Source organism: Loxodonta africana, chromosome 4 (genome assembly GCF_030014295.1).
Source record: "Loxodonta africana isolate mLoxAfr1 chromosome 4, mLoxAfr1.hap2, whole genome shotgun sequence".
In the NCBI taxonomy this organism is placed as follows: Eukaryota; Metazoa; Chordata; class Mammalia; order Proboscidea; family Elephantidae; genus Loxodonta; species Loxodonta africana.
In genome coordinates, this window is record NC_087345.1 from 177,374,826 (window position 1) to 177,390,803 (window position 15,978).

A 15,978-nucleotide genomic window follows, 5' to 3' on the forward strand; every position below is an offset into this window, starting at 1 on the left:
ATGACTAAAGGAGGCAACCACAAAGGAGGAAGTAGTTCTGTTTGACTATCTAGTACACAGTAAGTGCTCAGGCAGTATCTGTTTAAGCAAAAGGATAAAAATGCTTTCCTCATCCTTGCCTAATTCTTGGGCTACTCTTTTCCCACATCTTTTCTCTTTTAAGGCTTCTTGATGTTCACTGTAACTTCACATCCCCTGATTAAATGGACTTAAAAGGGAGCTGGGAATAGGAAGCAGCTCCGAGGAGGAAAAAAGGAGGAAGTGGATACTTAAAAAGCAGATGCTGTAAGATTACCTCAATTGATCCTCATGACAGTCCTAAAGGCTGTTGTTGTTAACTGCCGTGAAGTCGGTCCTGACTCATTGCAACCCTATGTACAACAGAATCCCCAGAATCATTGTTATGCTTGAGCCCATTATTGCAGCCACTGTGTCAATCCATCTCATTCAGGGTCTTCCTTTTTTTCACTGACCCTCTACCAAGCATGATGTCCTTCTCCAGGGACTCATCCTTCCTGATAACATGCCTAAAGTATGTGAGACGAAATCTCACCATCCTTGCTTCTAAGGAGCATTCTGGCTGTACTTCTTCCCAGACAGATTTGTTCGTCCTTCTGACAGTCCATGGTATAAATATCCTTCGCAGACACCACAATTCAAAGGCATCAGTTCTTCGGTCTTCCTTAGTCATTGTCCAGCTTTCACAAGCATATGTGGGGATGAAAAACACCATGGCTTGGGTCAGGCGTGCCTTAGCCTTCAAGGTGACGTCTTTGCTTTTTAACCCTTTAAAGAGGTCTTTTGCTGCAGATTTGCCCAATGCAATGCACGGTTTGATTTCCTGACTGCTGCTTCCATGGCTGTTGATTGCGAATCCAAGTAAAATGAATCCTTGACAACTTCAACCTTTTCTCTGTTTATCATGATGTATCCTGATGTACCATGATGTACCCCCATCTGATGGCTGAGGAAACCAAGGTTTTGGAGAGTATTGGGACTACTGCCCAGGAGATGCTGTAAGGGAGAACCTAGAATGCCCTGGATATACTATAATGATAAAGAAGACTTCTAAATGGATAGACTAGCATGTACAGCCCACAGAATTCTTAGAATCCTGGTACAAATCCCTGGAAATAGGATTAAGAAATAGACTCAGAGATTCAAGAAGCACAGAAATCACAAACAAGTTAAAAACTGATTTTTGTGCTTTAAAGTCCTAGCAAGCTAAAATCAAGCATCCCACCATACTGACGGCTGTTAAGAGAACTTGTCCGACTAAAAGACTTCATCTGTTACTTCCCCCTAACAATATCAGACTCTGCAACTGCTCCTAAGTACACATGACATTCTCATATGAGGATTTATGAATTACAGTTTATCAGCATATGAGCAACTATAATAATGACACAACTAACCATGTTCTACTTGTAATAAACAATCTTTGTTCTGTATTATCTTACCTGTTAAGAAAGGCCTAGAATCTTCCAATAAGGTATAGTAACACAATTTACATTTCCACTTTCATTTCAGCCAAACTGGCCTACAGAATCTATCTTACCTCTCTTGATACTTCTTAGAAAGGCTGTCAGGTTAAAAACATGCTATTTTCATCTTTATTGGGAAGTGAATTTCAGTTTGGTGAGAAGGGAGAATGGGGAATAAAATGAGGAATCAACACAGATTCACATGTTTTTCCTGTAAGTGACAAAAGTCGAGAAATATGGCTCTATGTCAATGCAAAGGGGTAACAAAACAGGTCCACAAACTGTAAGATTTAAAACCTGCTATGTTGGTGACTAAGTGTACTGACTAAGGAAAATTTGGGAAATGTGAACCTTCCCCCTCTCTGAAGTTTCATGAACTCCTGAAATATGGTAAGCTACATCTGTGAGATGTTTGGTTAGAACATGAGTAGTCACTCTTGTCACTGTGGAACATTTCTCTCTGAATAAAACTACACATCCAGAAAAGAAGCCAGACCCACTATACCTATTTCCTCAACCCTAGACTCAGAGCCAGAGGTGGTGAGGTTCTCAGCTGCCCTTTGTTACCAAGTGTGTTTCATGATTACTTCACTAATACTTACTGAACACTTACTAAGAGCCGAGAATACAATGACCCAAAGAGACAAACAAGAGTCTACGGTCCTCTACCTTTTAAGTTAAAAAAAAACACTTAAGCTCTTAGCAATGAACGGGTACTCAATAAATGTTAAATGAGTAAATAATATAATAAAGTCATCTGCTCTGAGTTGTACCCATTTACTGGTTGTGTACTTCAGCACGCAAGACTAAGAGGCCCATTTCTAGAAAACTCAGCTCTTCTGTGAGACAGCTGGCCCTAGAGGATAAGGTTCAGGTTTCCCTCCTACTTCCTCCAAAGATACATTCAGTACTCACAACCGAAGAAGCCAATGGGTGTCTCCAATTGAGGACTCCCAGCCCAGATTTTGTCATACCGATTAATCCAAGAGGAGTTACAGCATTCTCAAAATCAAGTCAATTTTCACTGCCTTTTAATATATCTAAACGTCCACAACAAATTCAGGAAGAAGGGTAGCATGTCATCCTCCCCAAAGTGAGGATCATATATTCCAGATACAAGGCCTTTAACTAAGGTTCTGTTTTAAATCGTGTTAAAACTACCAACCAAATACCTCAATATACATCCAAGTAGATGGAAAAAAAAAATTAAGTGCCAATAAAGAATGGTCAAGTAAACTGTGATCTATCGAAATCAAGGATTAAAAATTATAACAGTGAAGTAACATGAAGAATACAAAACTATATGTACATTACAATTCAAACTATTTTAAAATTCTACATAATGACAAAGACTAGAATGGAAGAAGCGATGTGCTGACATATCCGGTTGTCCCTCCGTATCTGAGGCAGTTTGGTTCCAGGAATCCTGGTGGGTGCCAAAATGCGCAGGCACTCAAGTCCCTTATATAAAATGATGTAGTATTTGCAAACAACCTACGCACACCCTTCCGTATACTTTAAATCATTTCTAGATTACTTATAATACCTAATACAATGTAAATGCTATGTAAATAGTTATTATATTGTATTGTTTAGGGAATAATAACAAGAAAAAAAAAGTCTCTTTTTTTCCCAAATATTTTTGATCCAAGAGCGGTTGAATCTGCACATGCGGAACCCACAAACATGGAAGGCTGACTGTAAATGTTTTACAGTATTTTATAATCTTAATGCTACATTATTTCTCTGACAAATAAAATGGGGAGAAAATGACATGACTAACCAGATAATTCAGTTAAAAACAAAACCAACTGTGTATATGGATAAAGACGTAGGGAATCCCTCTCTCTGATGCTAACGGAATTGGTTTTGGCCCGGCCTATAAAACACAGGAGAGTGACCATTGAGTCTTTTAATTTGGACACAGGAAGTTTTCCCACCTGATATTTAAGAACACAATTTAAAACCAGCAGTCCAGAAGAAAAAAGTTCTCTTCATCCCACTGTCCAGCACAGAATCCCTCCATACCTCACTGTGTTGCAGTCTGCTGACTTAGCACCTATTTAACTTTGGTGAAAAACTATCTCACTATCTTAGCATTTTCCTGCTTTATTTGTCTCAAGGGCTTATTAAAATGAATACCCCAATTGGATATTAAAAGAAGAAAGAAGTATAGCATGTGCATGTTCAAAAGAACATGAATACTCCTGGCACGCTGACTCCTATACTTACTCCCCACTGCTGGGATTCCCAGTTAGTCTCCTCTTTAAGAGCCCTACTTATCAAGATCAAACGAATGCAATTACTTCTTTTGAGATGTGACATGTTTTTGACCTTGTTAGCAGAAAAGAACAGGACATGGTGACCACAGTAGCTAACGTTTGTATCGTACAGAAAAAAGTTATAAAAGAAGGAAAATTAAAGTTGCCAACCCTGAAAGTAAAGGTGTACACAGAATGGGAAAGTGGAGCGTGAGTGCACCGACTCAATAAAAAAGTGGCCAGACACAGACCACACTACCCAAAAGGTGCCTTCCACGCCACCTGCGTTGAAACTGCCCCTATTTCCAGGATGAATACTGATGCTCAAAAGTCAAGTAACTACAACCAGGAGTTTGCTTTTTTTAAGAGGCCTGTTTAATTATGAAAACAACTACAAATGATCTTTTATATTATCATACTAATTTGAACTGGGAAGTTAGTGAATATTATATGACATCGAAACTAAGATTATCCAATACATTCTCCTTGCGATTCAGAAAGATACTATAACTCATCCCACAAAACATGGCTTAAAAAAAAATCAGTTCCAAAAAAAGAAGCAACACATCTGAAAAAAAAGCTAGGAGGTGGAAAGCAAAAAGTGACTTGGTACCATCCAACAACTTGTACTCTCAAAACCATAACGTGTGGCCCACATGAAGTTCAGATCTAAGCCATGACTGCAGCACCGCAAATATCTTACTCCCATTTGAAACAAGCTTAAAGATCTGTGCCTTGAGAGAAAAGTGTGTGTGAGAGACAGAGAAAGAGAGAGAATATGTTTACTTTCCTAGCTTCCTTGCTAAATTTGACATCTATAGTTATTTGTTGAGAAAGAACATTTAAATTCAACTGTTTTCATAACTCTTAATATCCAGTTCCACGCATTTCCAAATCCCACACACATCAATGATGCCATTTTGGGAACAGGTGTTTTTTTTTTTAAACACAGGTAACAATGTTTTAAATATCTCATGCCAAGAACTCCATTTCGCTCACCATAATACTTACAGTCGTTTGTGACAATTTTCAGATGAACATAACAAGGTAAACAAATTTCAGGCCTGACTCCTTGTAGAGCTTAACCAGCATGGCAGCCATTATTTTCCTGATTCTATTGACCCTTTCTCTTCCTCCACTCCGAATTACAACAAATTACCAACAAGACTCTGGGAGAAAGCATTTTTTCACACATTTGTTTTTCAGAGTGAACTATTAACTTTCAATGAAGAGAACTGTCATGGATTGAATTATGTCCCCGCAAAAAATGTGTGTATTAACTTGGCTGGGCCATGATTCCCTGTATTGTGTGGTAGTCCTCCATTTTGTGATTGTAATCTTATGTTAAAGAGGATTAGGGTAGGATTGTAACACCCTTACCAGGTTACATCCCTGATCCAATGTAAAGGGAGTTTCCCTGGGGTGTGGCCTGCACCACCTTTTATCTTTCAAGAGATGAGAGGGAGGCAAGGAGAGTTGGGAACTTCATACCAACAAGAAAGCAGCCCTGGGAGCTGAGCCTGCCCTTTGGACCTGAAGTTCCTGCGCTGAGAAGGAAGGGAAGACTAATGACAAGGACCTTCCTCCAGAGCCGACAGAGAAAAAGCCGTTCCCCTGGAGGTGATGACCTGAATTTGGGCTTGTAGCCTACCAGACTGTGAGAGAATAAATTTCTCTTTGTTAAAGCCATCCACTTGTGGCATTTCTGTTACAGCAGCACTAGATGACTAAAAATGTACACATTTGGGAATCTGGGGATAAGACTTATAGGTGAATTTAGAGAGACACCTGGGTCTCCTGTTACAGAGGTTCAAGGATGATCGCAGGTGTAAGCTCTGGCAGAGGTGTCATGTGTCTGCCTCACTGTATAATAACAGGGACCTCCAAGAAGAAAGAAGAGGCTGGGGATGGGGGAAGGGACAGAGATTGAGCTCTACAACTAAGTTTAAGATGCCCTGGTGGTTCAGTGGTTAAAAGTGCTTGGCTGCCAACCTAAAGGACAGCAGTTCAAACCCACCAGCTGCTCTGTGGGAGAGGATGTGGTAGTCTGCTTCTGTAAGATTACAGCCTTGGAAACCCTCCGGGGCAGTTCTACTCTGTATCCTCAGGGTCACTATGAGTCAGATCGGCAACAGGTTTGGTTTTAGGGTTTTCTAGCTAAGTTTATGTTATCTTATGTCAGATAACTGAAAATACCACACCCAAGATCTACATTCTTCCGACTGGCTTTCTCTAAGATTTTACTCTTCGGTGGCAGGAATATATGCAAGCTGCATGAGAACTGCTCATCACCACTAAAAACAAAACAAATGCTTACTGGATCCTTAACCAACATAGAGAACTGACATCTAAGTGAGTTTTCACCTCCTTCCTCAAGCAATGTTCACACTTACTGAGAGAACGGTAAATTGGATTGGACTGCGGAACTACTGTAACAGTTCAAGCAATCTGGTATATCAATTAGCAGGGCCGAGCACCAACTTAGCAACTCGCATAAACAGAAGTTGGGAAGTTAGTAGGCATACGACATACTAACAACTAAAAAGCCACAGGGTGCAGATTTTTAAAAAGACTCTCTTTTGCAAAAACCAAACAATTTCCACCAACTTTTTTTTTTTTATGGGTGGCGCCGAAAGGCCTGGGAAGACAGGCCTGGCCATCTGCTTCCAAAAGGTCACAGCCTTGAAAACCCTATGCAGCAGTTCTACTCTGCACACATAGGGTGCCATGAGTCCAAATCGACTCAATGGCAACTAGCAACAACATATCACAAGGCAGCTTTCCTAAGTTCTAGAAAAATAAGAATCAACCTCTCCTGAAAAAGTGGGAAAGAGGTCCTGACACAGCTTCACGTCCAGTGTTTGCGGTGTGTACACAGCCCAGGAAACAAGTGACACAAGTAAGAATCTCCAGATTAGTTAACAGAAACTTATTTCTGAATTTCAATCAACAGCTGAATTTGTTTTTTAATAAGCCCTGAGTTTCTCTTTATTGGGGAGGTTTCTGTTTCCTCTGATTGCTTAGTGTTTCCATTTCAAGTGTTTCTTTAAATCGAATGTTTATTCATATATTGACAAAATTATTTTTAGGACCTTTTAAAGCCTAAAGGAAAAAGTGCACAATTCCAAAAGGCAAGAATATACGTAAGAAAAGAAAAGAAAATATAGTCCGTAAAGGAAACCCCTCTCCTCCACTGGCATTCTCAAGCCAGCCAGTTCACGGCATGGTTCCCTGTCCGTCTCACATTCAGTCCTGAGGATCGGAGCAGACTGGCCCCACACCAGCGAATTTATCCAGACGTGTGGATTTGAACCTCTTCATACCCACAGGAGGGACTGCCAGCCACATCTCCCCACAGAGAGCACTTGTATCTTGCTGACAATGTTGCTGCATTGTGTGAGAGAAGCCTTGCTTTCCCCAAAGAGAGGGAAGCCGGGAGCAGTAACGGATAGTGGCAAGAAACAAGGCAGCATCAAACAAAAGAAGAAAGTAAGCATCTGAGTTCTGTTGCCAAGAAATTAACCTGCAACCCTTTACCAAACAGTCACCAAACAAAATAAAGGCAACATTTTGTATAGAACAGCACCTGACAGATAATGCACATCAAAACTGGACCAGTGCCTAAAACCTTTGATAATATACAATCCATTAAAGGCTGGCAGCCTATATAAGAAGTCTGGGAAGATATTCCACCTTTTTTTTGATCTATGTTATATGCTTAAAATGAAATACGTTTCCATCCTCCTCTGTGGGAACTGGGTCCTGGAAATTCTACGTATTTCCAAAATATTCTGATATTTTAATAAAATTATGAAAACCAAGTTAGAGAATTCTCTCCACATGAATCTTGATTGAAGATACAATGTGAAAGTGATACATTCTCATAATTCAGCATTAAAAGCTGTCTTATGCTGGTGGGAATGTCACATGGGACAACCACTTTGGAAATCTATCTGGCGTTATCTTAAACAGTTAGAAATAGAACTACCGTACAACCCAGAAATCCCACTCCTCGGAATACACCCTAGAGAAATAAGAGCCTTCACACAAACAGATATATGCACACCCATGTTTACTGCAGCTCTGTTTACAATAGCAAAAAGCTGGAAGCAACCAAGGTGTCCATCAACGGATGAATGGGTAAATAAATTATGGTATATTCACACAATGGAATACTACGCATCGATAAAGAACAGTGACGAAGCTGTGAAACATTTCATAACATGGAGGAACCTGGAAGGCATTATGCTGAGCGAAATTAGTCAGAGGCAAAAGGACAAATATTGTATAAGACCACTGTTATAAGATCTTGAGAAATAGTATAAACTGAGAAGAACACATACTTTTGTGGTTACGAGGGGGCAGGGAGGGAGGGTGGGAGAGGGTTTTTTACTGATTAATTAGTAGATAAGAACTGCTTTAGGTGAAGGGAAGGACAACACTCAATACATGGAAGGTCAGCTCAACTGGACTGGACCAAAAGCAAAGAAGTTTCCGGGATAAAATGAATGCAGCAAAGGTCAGTGGAGCAAGGGCGGGGGTCTGGGGACCATGGTTTAAGGGGACTTCTAAGTCAATTGGCAAAATAATTCTATTATGAAAACATTCTGCATCCCACTTTGAAATGTGGCGTCTGGGGTCTTAAATGCTAACAAGCGGCCATCTAAGATGCATCAATTGGTCTCAACCCACCTGGAGCAAAGGAGAATGAAGAACACCAAGGTCACATGACAACTAAGAGCCCAAGAGACAGAAAGGGCCACATGAACCAGAGACCTACATCATCCTGAGACCAGAAGAACTAGTTGGTGCCCGGCCACAACCGATGACTGCCCTGACAGGGAGCACAACAGAGAACCCCTGGGGGAGCAGGAGATCGGTGGGATCACCCCAAATTCTCATAAAAAGACCATACTTAATTTTCTGACTGAGACTAGAGGAATCCCGGCGGTCATGGTCCCCAAACCTTCTGTTGGCACAGGACAGGAACCATTCCCGAAGACAACTCATCAGACATGAAAGGGACTGGACAGTGGGTAGGTGAGAGAAGCTGATGAAGAGTGAGCTAATTATACCAAGTGGTCACTTGAGACTGTGTTGGCATCTCCTGTCTGGAGGGGGGATGGGAGGATAGAGAGAGTTGGAAGCTGGCAACATTGTCAAGAAAGGAGAGACTGGAAGGGCTGACTCATTAAGGGCAGAGCAAGTGGGAGTACGGAGTAAGATGTATATAAACTTATATGTGACAGTCTGACTTGATTTGTAAACGTTCACTTGAAGCTCAATAAAAGTTAATTAAAAAAAAAAGTTGTCTTCACTTCTCACTCTGAAAATGGGTATGATGGACAATCTTTTAAGCTCCACAATGTAAAGACACAGATTTCTGATCTTTCCATTCTCTGGTTTCTGTTAAGCAATACTGAAAACAAGCTGATTCACCTAATTTAAACCAGTAAAACTATTCTAGATGTTTACGAGAAATAAAATTCCAAACAACCTTAAAGAACAACTCCATAAATTTAACATGGACAGTGACACTTCATAATAAACTCAAAGATGACACACTAATGAATGGGGCAGCAGGAGGTGGGGTAGGCAGAGATGGAGTGGCTGAGGCTGAACATACCAACCCAATAACCCTTTAATTTTTTTATTCTTAAATTTTTAGGTCAAGACTTAGCAAGGTTTATGTGGAGAGAAAAATAAGATGTTTCCTATAGGCAAACACATACACCTCACCTCTGTGTAGTCATTCAGTAAGAGACTCATTAAACCCTTTTAAAACATCTTCACAGACACAGAGTAGGAATTAGGTTGAGCACACCTTAGTCTAAATTGGTTTTGCCACCCTCCGGGCAATCTTTTGAAGCTGTCAGCAAGAACGTATCACTCAACCTCCACCAGCACTGTTAACCGAGTGTCATCTAAGTGAATGTTTATACTGCGACTACCTTCCATGGACTGTGGGGAGAATCACCAGCGTGCAAGTTTCCAAGCATCATTCCAGACTTTGAGAAGCAAGTATGAACCGATTTCCAGACTGACAGGGAAACATGGACCCTGCAAATAGGATGCAATCCTGTTGGGTCCTTAAGTGTTCAAGCTTTGCTACACAGACGGGTATTTACACTTAACATCGGTATAATGCAGATATAACAAAAGTGCTTGTTTGAGATAATGCATGCGTAACAGGGCCTGTAAATGATACAACAGTGGTGCGGAAGAGAAAACAGAGCTAACGAGGACTAGTAAATGAGGAAGAAAATATATTTGAACAGTGACAAAACAGAAAGAACTAGGGCAAAGGTTTTCTAATACTTTATTCCTTCAAACAATCTATCCACACTACACACTATCTACCAGTTTAGCTTTTAAATACTGTTCCCGGTTAATACTACCCAGTGTTTCCTACCTTTAGGTCTTTTTAGGTACTAGCAATGCCTTAGTCATCTTCAACTAATCAGAATAGTGACGGCTAAGCACACAAAGTCCAGGAAAAATTCTCTTTCTCCTTCTTCTTGACTGTTTAAAATACATTACAGAATTACAAATTTGAAATAAAAAAATAGTCCATGGATGTTTGAAAAGGCAGTTAAACAACATCACACCTCCCACGTTTATTCCTTTCTTCGCCTGAAAGTGTTAAAAAGGAAAATATAAAGTCAACATCAGCTCCTCCCTGCTGATGAAAACTGGCACGAATGAATTTACTTTCTGGCTGAGGGCCCTCACAAAACCGTTACAAAAAAAAAAGTTCACCAGGCTGAACTACTCCAAATATAAATCCAAGACAAGCCAGCCAATCCCCATCCCCCACCACATTATATTAATGGCCTTTCCAGGGTGAACGCGTGAATTACTAAATATAAACATTTAACATTTGGGAACTTTATTTTTTTTTTTTTTTAAGACATAGCAGAACCCGAACTAAAACTTAAGACAGTTGCGCACACGATCGCCACCATTAAGGGCAAATTGTAAAAACCGTATATAACACCCCATGACAGTACTTTAGCGAATGTCACACATTCTAAATACGACTCGATGAGAGCAAGGCATAAAACCCGGCCTGGGGGAGGAGGTTTTATGATTTTACTCTATTCCTTATATTACAACACACACGAACAATAGTAGTGCTATATTCCCCTAACTATGACAGAACTGTTTGGAAGGCAGGAAGCCCTGAAACATCAGAAGGACTCACATTCTGAAGTCTAATCACAAGTTTTACGTTAACAGAAGGCAAGCCGGCATTATCGAGCCGTTTCCCTGATTCAGAAAATCTTCAAAACAATTTAGTGTCTGTAATGCACAGACCGGCACTGAGACAGCAGCCGGCCTTCACATCCAGGCACGGTACACATTCCCTTAAGTCTTCGCCCTAGGCCGGGCAGCGGTGCCTGCGAGCCCAGCCCTAAAGGTTTCTCCATCTTCCATAATAAAGCCTAGCGCCCCACGGAGCCCAGGCTGCTGGCGAAGCCGCTCCTCGCTCCGCGCCAGCGCCGAGGCGGCGGCAGCGGCCAGAGGAATTGCAGAACTAAAACAAAAAACAGACCCCGGAAGGGGGGAGGCGGCAGAGGCCCCCCCACCGCACCCGAAACTGGAAATGCACCTCACCTCCCCCCCCACCCAGGCCCGAGGTCGGCGGAGACGGGGTGCAGCGGCCCCGTCGGCCCCGGAGGGGACCGGGTGTCGGAACCTCGAGCCCCACGCGCGCTGACATGCCCACGCCGCGCACGGCCCGCGCAGCCGACAACCGCAGGGTCGCAAATCCACCCGCGACCCGGAGCACCCGCGCACAGCCCTGCGCGCCAACCGCCCCCGGGGGGACCCTGCCCTGCCCCCTCCCAGGAGAATGACACTTTCCAGCAACCGCTGTCCCCGCACAGCGCACCGGCTCGGGCGCTCCGAGGGCGCGGGGACCGGGGCCGCGAGGGGAGGTGCCATTTTTCCAGGAAAATGGGGAGAAGTAGGAAAAAGGGGTAGGGGTCGCTTGTTACCTTCGGATAGTTCCAGCTCCAGCTCGGCCAAGCGGGCTCTCACCTCCAGAGGCAAAGACATGCCTTCCAGGCTGCGGTCCGCCATGCTCGCCTAGCAGCTTTCCACCCCCACCCCGCTCGCTCCCTCTTTCTCTTTGTTTGCGAGAGAATTTTTGTAATGCAGTCAGTGCCTGCGCCGCTTCAGAGGTGCGCGGAGGAGGAGGACGGCGCGAGCGGCGGGGCGAGCGGGCACGGAGGCTGGGATGGTGTGGAGGAGGCGGAGGAGGAGGAAATGCAGGGATTTGTTCTTCTCCTCGCCCCCCTCCCCTCCTCCCTCGGCGCTTCCTTCAGTGGAGCCCCGCCATGGCGGCCTCGCTCGCCGGCTCTGCGCCGCGCTAGACGCAGGCCGCCTGGGGGCCCCGGACCACCGCCCCGCCCGGCCTGACCCACGCGCGCCGCCGGCTCGGGGGCTCGCGCGGCCGCCGCCTGCTCGGTGGGGCTCGGGGCTCCTCGCGCTGCGGCGGCCGCGCCGGCGGCGGTGACCGCTGCTGCTGCTCGGGCTGCCGCCCCTGCCACGGCGAGAGCCGCTGTCACGCTCACGTGACGGGGTGTGTGGGCGCGAGTGTGCGTGTGTGCCTGCCTGCGCGTGTGCGCGCGCCCCAGTGTGAGGCAGCCGAGTGTGCGGTGTGATTTGGGCGTGCGTCCGCATCTGGGTGCAGCGGCGCGCGCGCTCCCTAGGGGGTGCGCGAGAGCCCGCGGCGGCCTGGCGGGCGGCGCCTCCGGAGGCAGCCGGGGTCAACCTCCCGCGCCGGCCTTGCACACCCGCGGGCTGGGGCGGGGAGCCGCGCTGCCGCTCGCTGGCTGCGGGTATCCGGAGGGACTGGCTCTCTCCCGTCCCCATCCAGGCAGTGGCATCCTGCCCATCCCCCCACCCGCCCCTTTTCCCCCTGGCATAACGTAAAAAATACCTTCTGAATCCCCAGCTTAACTTGCCTATTAAAATGTACAGCTTTTCTGTGTGTTCGAGGGCTGCATTTTTTTTTTAAGTGAATACCTTTAAGGGGGAAAGAAAAGGGAAGCATGAGCTTGTGCAAAGAGTACTAGGTTGAAAGTTTCTAATTCTAGATCTAGAACTGAATAAGCGGCTGACCTCAGACTAATGGTTCTTTTGCCTGGGCTTCAGTTTCCCCATTGGTGAAGGGGGTGGGAAGAGACGTTGGACCACCTAATTTCTAAATCCCATTTCAGCCATGAAAGTCTCTCTCATGCACGATGCTAAGTATGCAGCCCTTACTAAGACTGGGATGGTGCCTGTCGTTCTCAGTAGGTCTTCTCCTCCACCTCCCTAACCAAAATGGCTCCACCGTTCTGTCCTAATTCCTTTCCCCTTCTGTTACTGTGTGTTCTGTCCCCTTGTTGGACGATCAATTCCCATAGCATCAACTGTCACCTCGGCATAGGTGATTGCCCAATCTACCTGATCTTCTGGGGAGGTCTCACATTTTTAGCTGGCCACCAAATGTCCTAATCTTGATGCTGCCTTGTCAATATATACTCCACAAACCCAAAAACTAAGAAAGTTCCTTCTCCACACTTTTAGTAACTACCTTCTAATAGCTTCCACCATTTTCTTAGTTATCCAGGCTGGAAAGGGCCACCACTGACTTCTCTATCTTCTCATATTACCTGTTTTCCAATCCTCTCAAATCCCTCCCCACAAAAAAGTCTTGCTCATTCCTTACATCGTTTTCATTCCTATAACCGCTATCCCTAGTTCAGCCAGTACCTCAATTCTGGAACATTTTACAGTCTTCTAGCTGGCTCCTGACCACCATCAGTTAGACACTGATGCTGGCGTTGTCTCCTTGAAGCACAGTTGCATTAACTCCCCAGTTCTAAAAAGGCAATAGTTCTGCATCGTAGGAGTACAAGTCCAAATTTCTTAACCTACAACTAGGGACCCTCCACCAACTGGCTCCAACCTTCATTTCTAACCTTATCACCTGCAAGTGCATTTGTGAGGTAGAAGAACCAACCTCCTGTTCCTGGAGGCCTGCTGGGCTAACCTTCAACACCTTTGTTGGTGGTGTTTCTTCATCCTGGAGCAGTTACTCTGCTTCTGTCCACACTCTCCCACAGCCATCCCTAATATCAATCAGGTAGTCCCTTCCAGTCAAGATAAATCTCTCTCTCCTCCCTCAGTGTGCTTCTACCATTTATTGCTCTTATCATATCTGACCTTTTGTTTATTTAAATCTTCCTCTTTAGCCTGAGTATAACCTCCTTGAAGACAAAAACTAAGCCTTATTTATCTCTGTACTTCACATCAATTTGACAGTAGTGACAACTTAGATAGTTGCCCACATTTCTCTTACATATTGTTGTTAGCTGACCTTGAGTTGGCCTCCAACTCATGGTGGCCCATGCACCATGGACCAAAACATTGCCTAGTCCTGTGCCATTGGCTGTGGATCAGAACATTGTGATCCATAGGATTTTCATGGACTGTTTTTGCCAGTCCTTTCTTCCTAGTTAATCTTTTTCTGGAAGCTCAGATTCACCTTAGTCTGGAAGCTCTGTTGAAACCTGTTCAGTGTCATAACAGTACACGAGCCCCCACTGACATATGGGTGGCAACTGTGTGTGAGGTGCGTTGGCCGGGAATTGAACTCAGGTCTCCGCATGGAAGGCACATATTGAACCACCACTGCCCCCTTCTTCTTAAGTAAATCCGTCTTATTGAGCGGGGAATTGTGAGAGAAGTAGGCAACTGACAACGATGAACTTGAAAGAGATGGATCCTAAAAACTGCTGCTGCTTTCTGTTGATATGCAGTGCGCTAGAACCTGGTATGTGTCAGCTTTGCCCTCAGCCCGAGTCTACATTCAAATCCAATGGATGCTGGCTGTCACAAGTATTGTGGGCCCACCACCATCTCTCCTTTTCCAAATATTACCTTATGACAAACAGACCACTGGTTTTAGAGAACTCTAGAGATTATTTAGTCCAGTTCCTTCCTTTTATAGATGAAGGAGCTGAGACAAATAAAATGCAACAGAGCCAGGATCCAAATTCAAGTCTCCAAAGCGAAGCTCCAGGTTCATTTCTTTACAGCAAAGAGACGTTGCACTTTCCAAATAATAACTGGTATCAAGTCAATTTACTGCAGGACCATGTCAAAATAAAAATATATATTCCTTTTTTAATAGATGGATGGGTCTTGATCATTTAAGCATGGTGCTGTAACTGATGATGGTTTCAAAGAAGACTTCTCTTTTGCATTTAACACAGGAATCTGTATTTCCATTTTGAGTTGAAGGTTCTTCATTTCAGCAAGCCTTTGTATAACTACAAAATTCATATAGGGAGGGTAGAGAACTCTTGCCTTTAGACCGGCATTTCCAATTGCCTGGTATATATCTTTTCCTGGAAATCCTACCATTTCCTCAAAACCCATTACAATTAAAATTAAACTCATCTTACCTACCAATCCTTGATCTCTATTCATTGTTCATTATTTCTGACAATAGTCTGCCTTTCTCCTACTTATCCATGCTTTCAGACATCCAAGTTATCAAGTTTCAGTAATTTCAATCCACAGCATTTCTACATCTCTCTCCTCCTCTCCAGTTCCACTGCTACTGCCTTCATTCAGGCCTTCCAAGCCCCAGCCCAGCTTTTTTCCCTTCAGATCCCTCCCCTACCACTGCTGCCAGATCACTCTTCACAAAGCACCACTCTGATTAGTTAGCAGTCCACTTGCTCTAAAATCTACAATGACTTCTCCGCCTATGAACTAAGAGCTTCTTAGTTTGGCATTGAAGATGTCACAGGCCTGAAACAACACTATCTTTCCTACTTCCTATTCCACTGCTCTCATTCTCAATCGTGTCCCCGTAAAATATGTGTTGAAATCCTAAAATCCTAACCCTTGTACCTGTAAATATGAACCTGTTTGGAAACAGAAGTTTTCTTTTGTTATGTCATGGATTGAATTATGTCCCCCCCAAAAATGTGTGTATCAGTTTGACTGGGCCATGATTCCCAGTATTGTGTGGTTGTCCTCCATTTTGTGATTGTAATTTCATGTTAAGGAGGATTAGGGTGGAATTGTAACACCCTTACTAAATTCACATCCATGATCCAGTGTAAAGGGAGTTTTCCTGGCCTGTTTATCTCTCAACAGATAAAAAAGAAAGGGAAGCAAACAGAGTGGGGGACCTCATACCTCCAAGAAAGCAGCACTGGGAGCAG

General features: G+C 44.0%; 1 protein-coding gene across 2 annotated transcripts in view; it reads right to left on the reverse strand.

The window, feature by feature from the left end:
- The window catches only part of DIP2C (disco interacting protein 2 homolog C), a 657,451-nt gene extending 645,307 nt beyond the window's left edge, over positions 1-12,144 (reverse strand). For both annotated transcript variants that reach the window (XM_064285066.1, XM_064285065.1), the window contains exon 1: positions 11,746-12,144. In XM_064285066.1, the coding sequence (XP_064141136.1) occupies positions 11,746-11,830 (85 nt within the window). In that variant the 5' untranslated portion in view covers positions 11,831-12,144. The remainder of the gene's footprint in view (positions 1-11,745) is intronic.
- Positions 12,145-15,978: the final 3,834 nt, after the last annotated feature.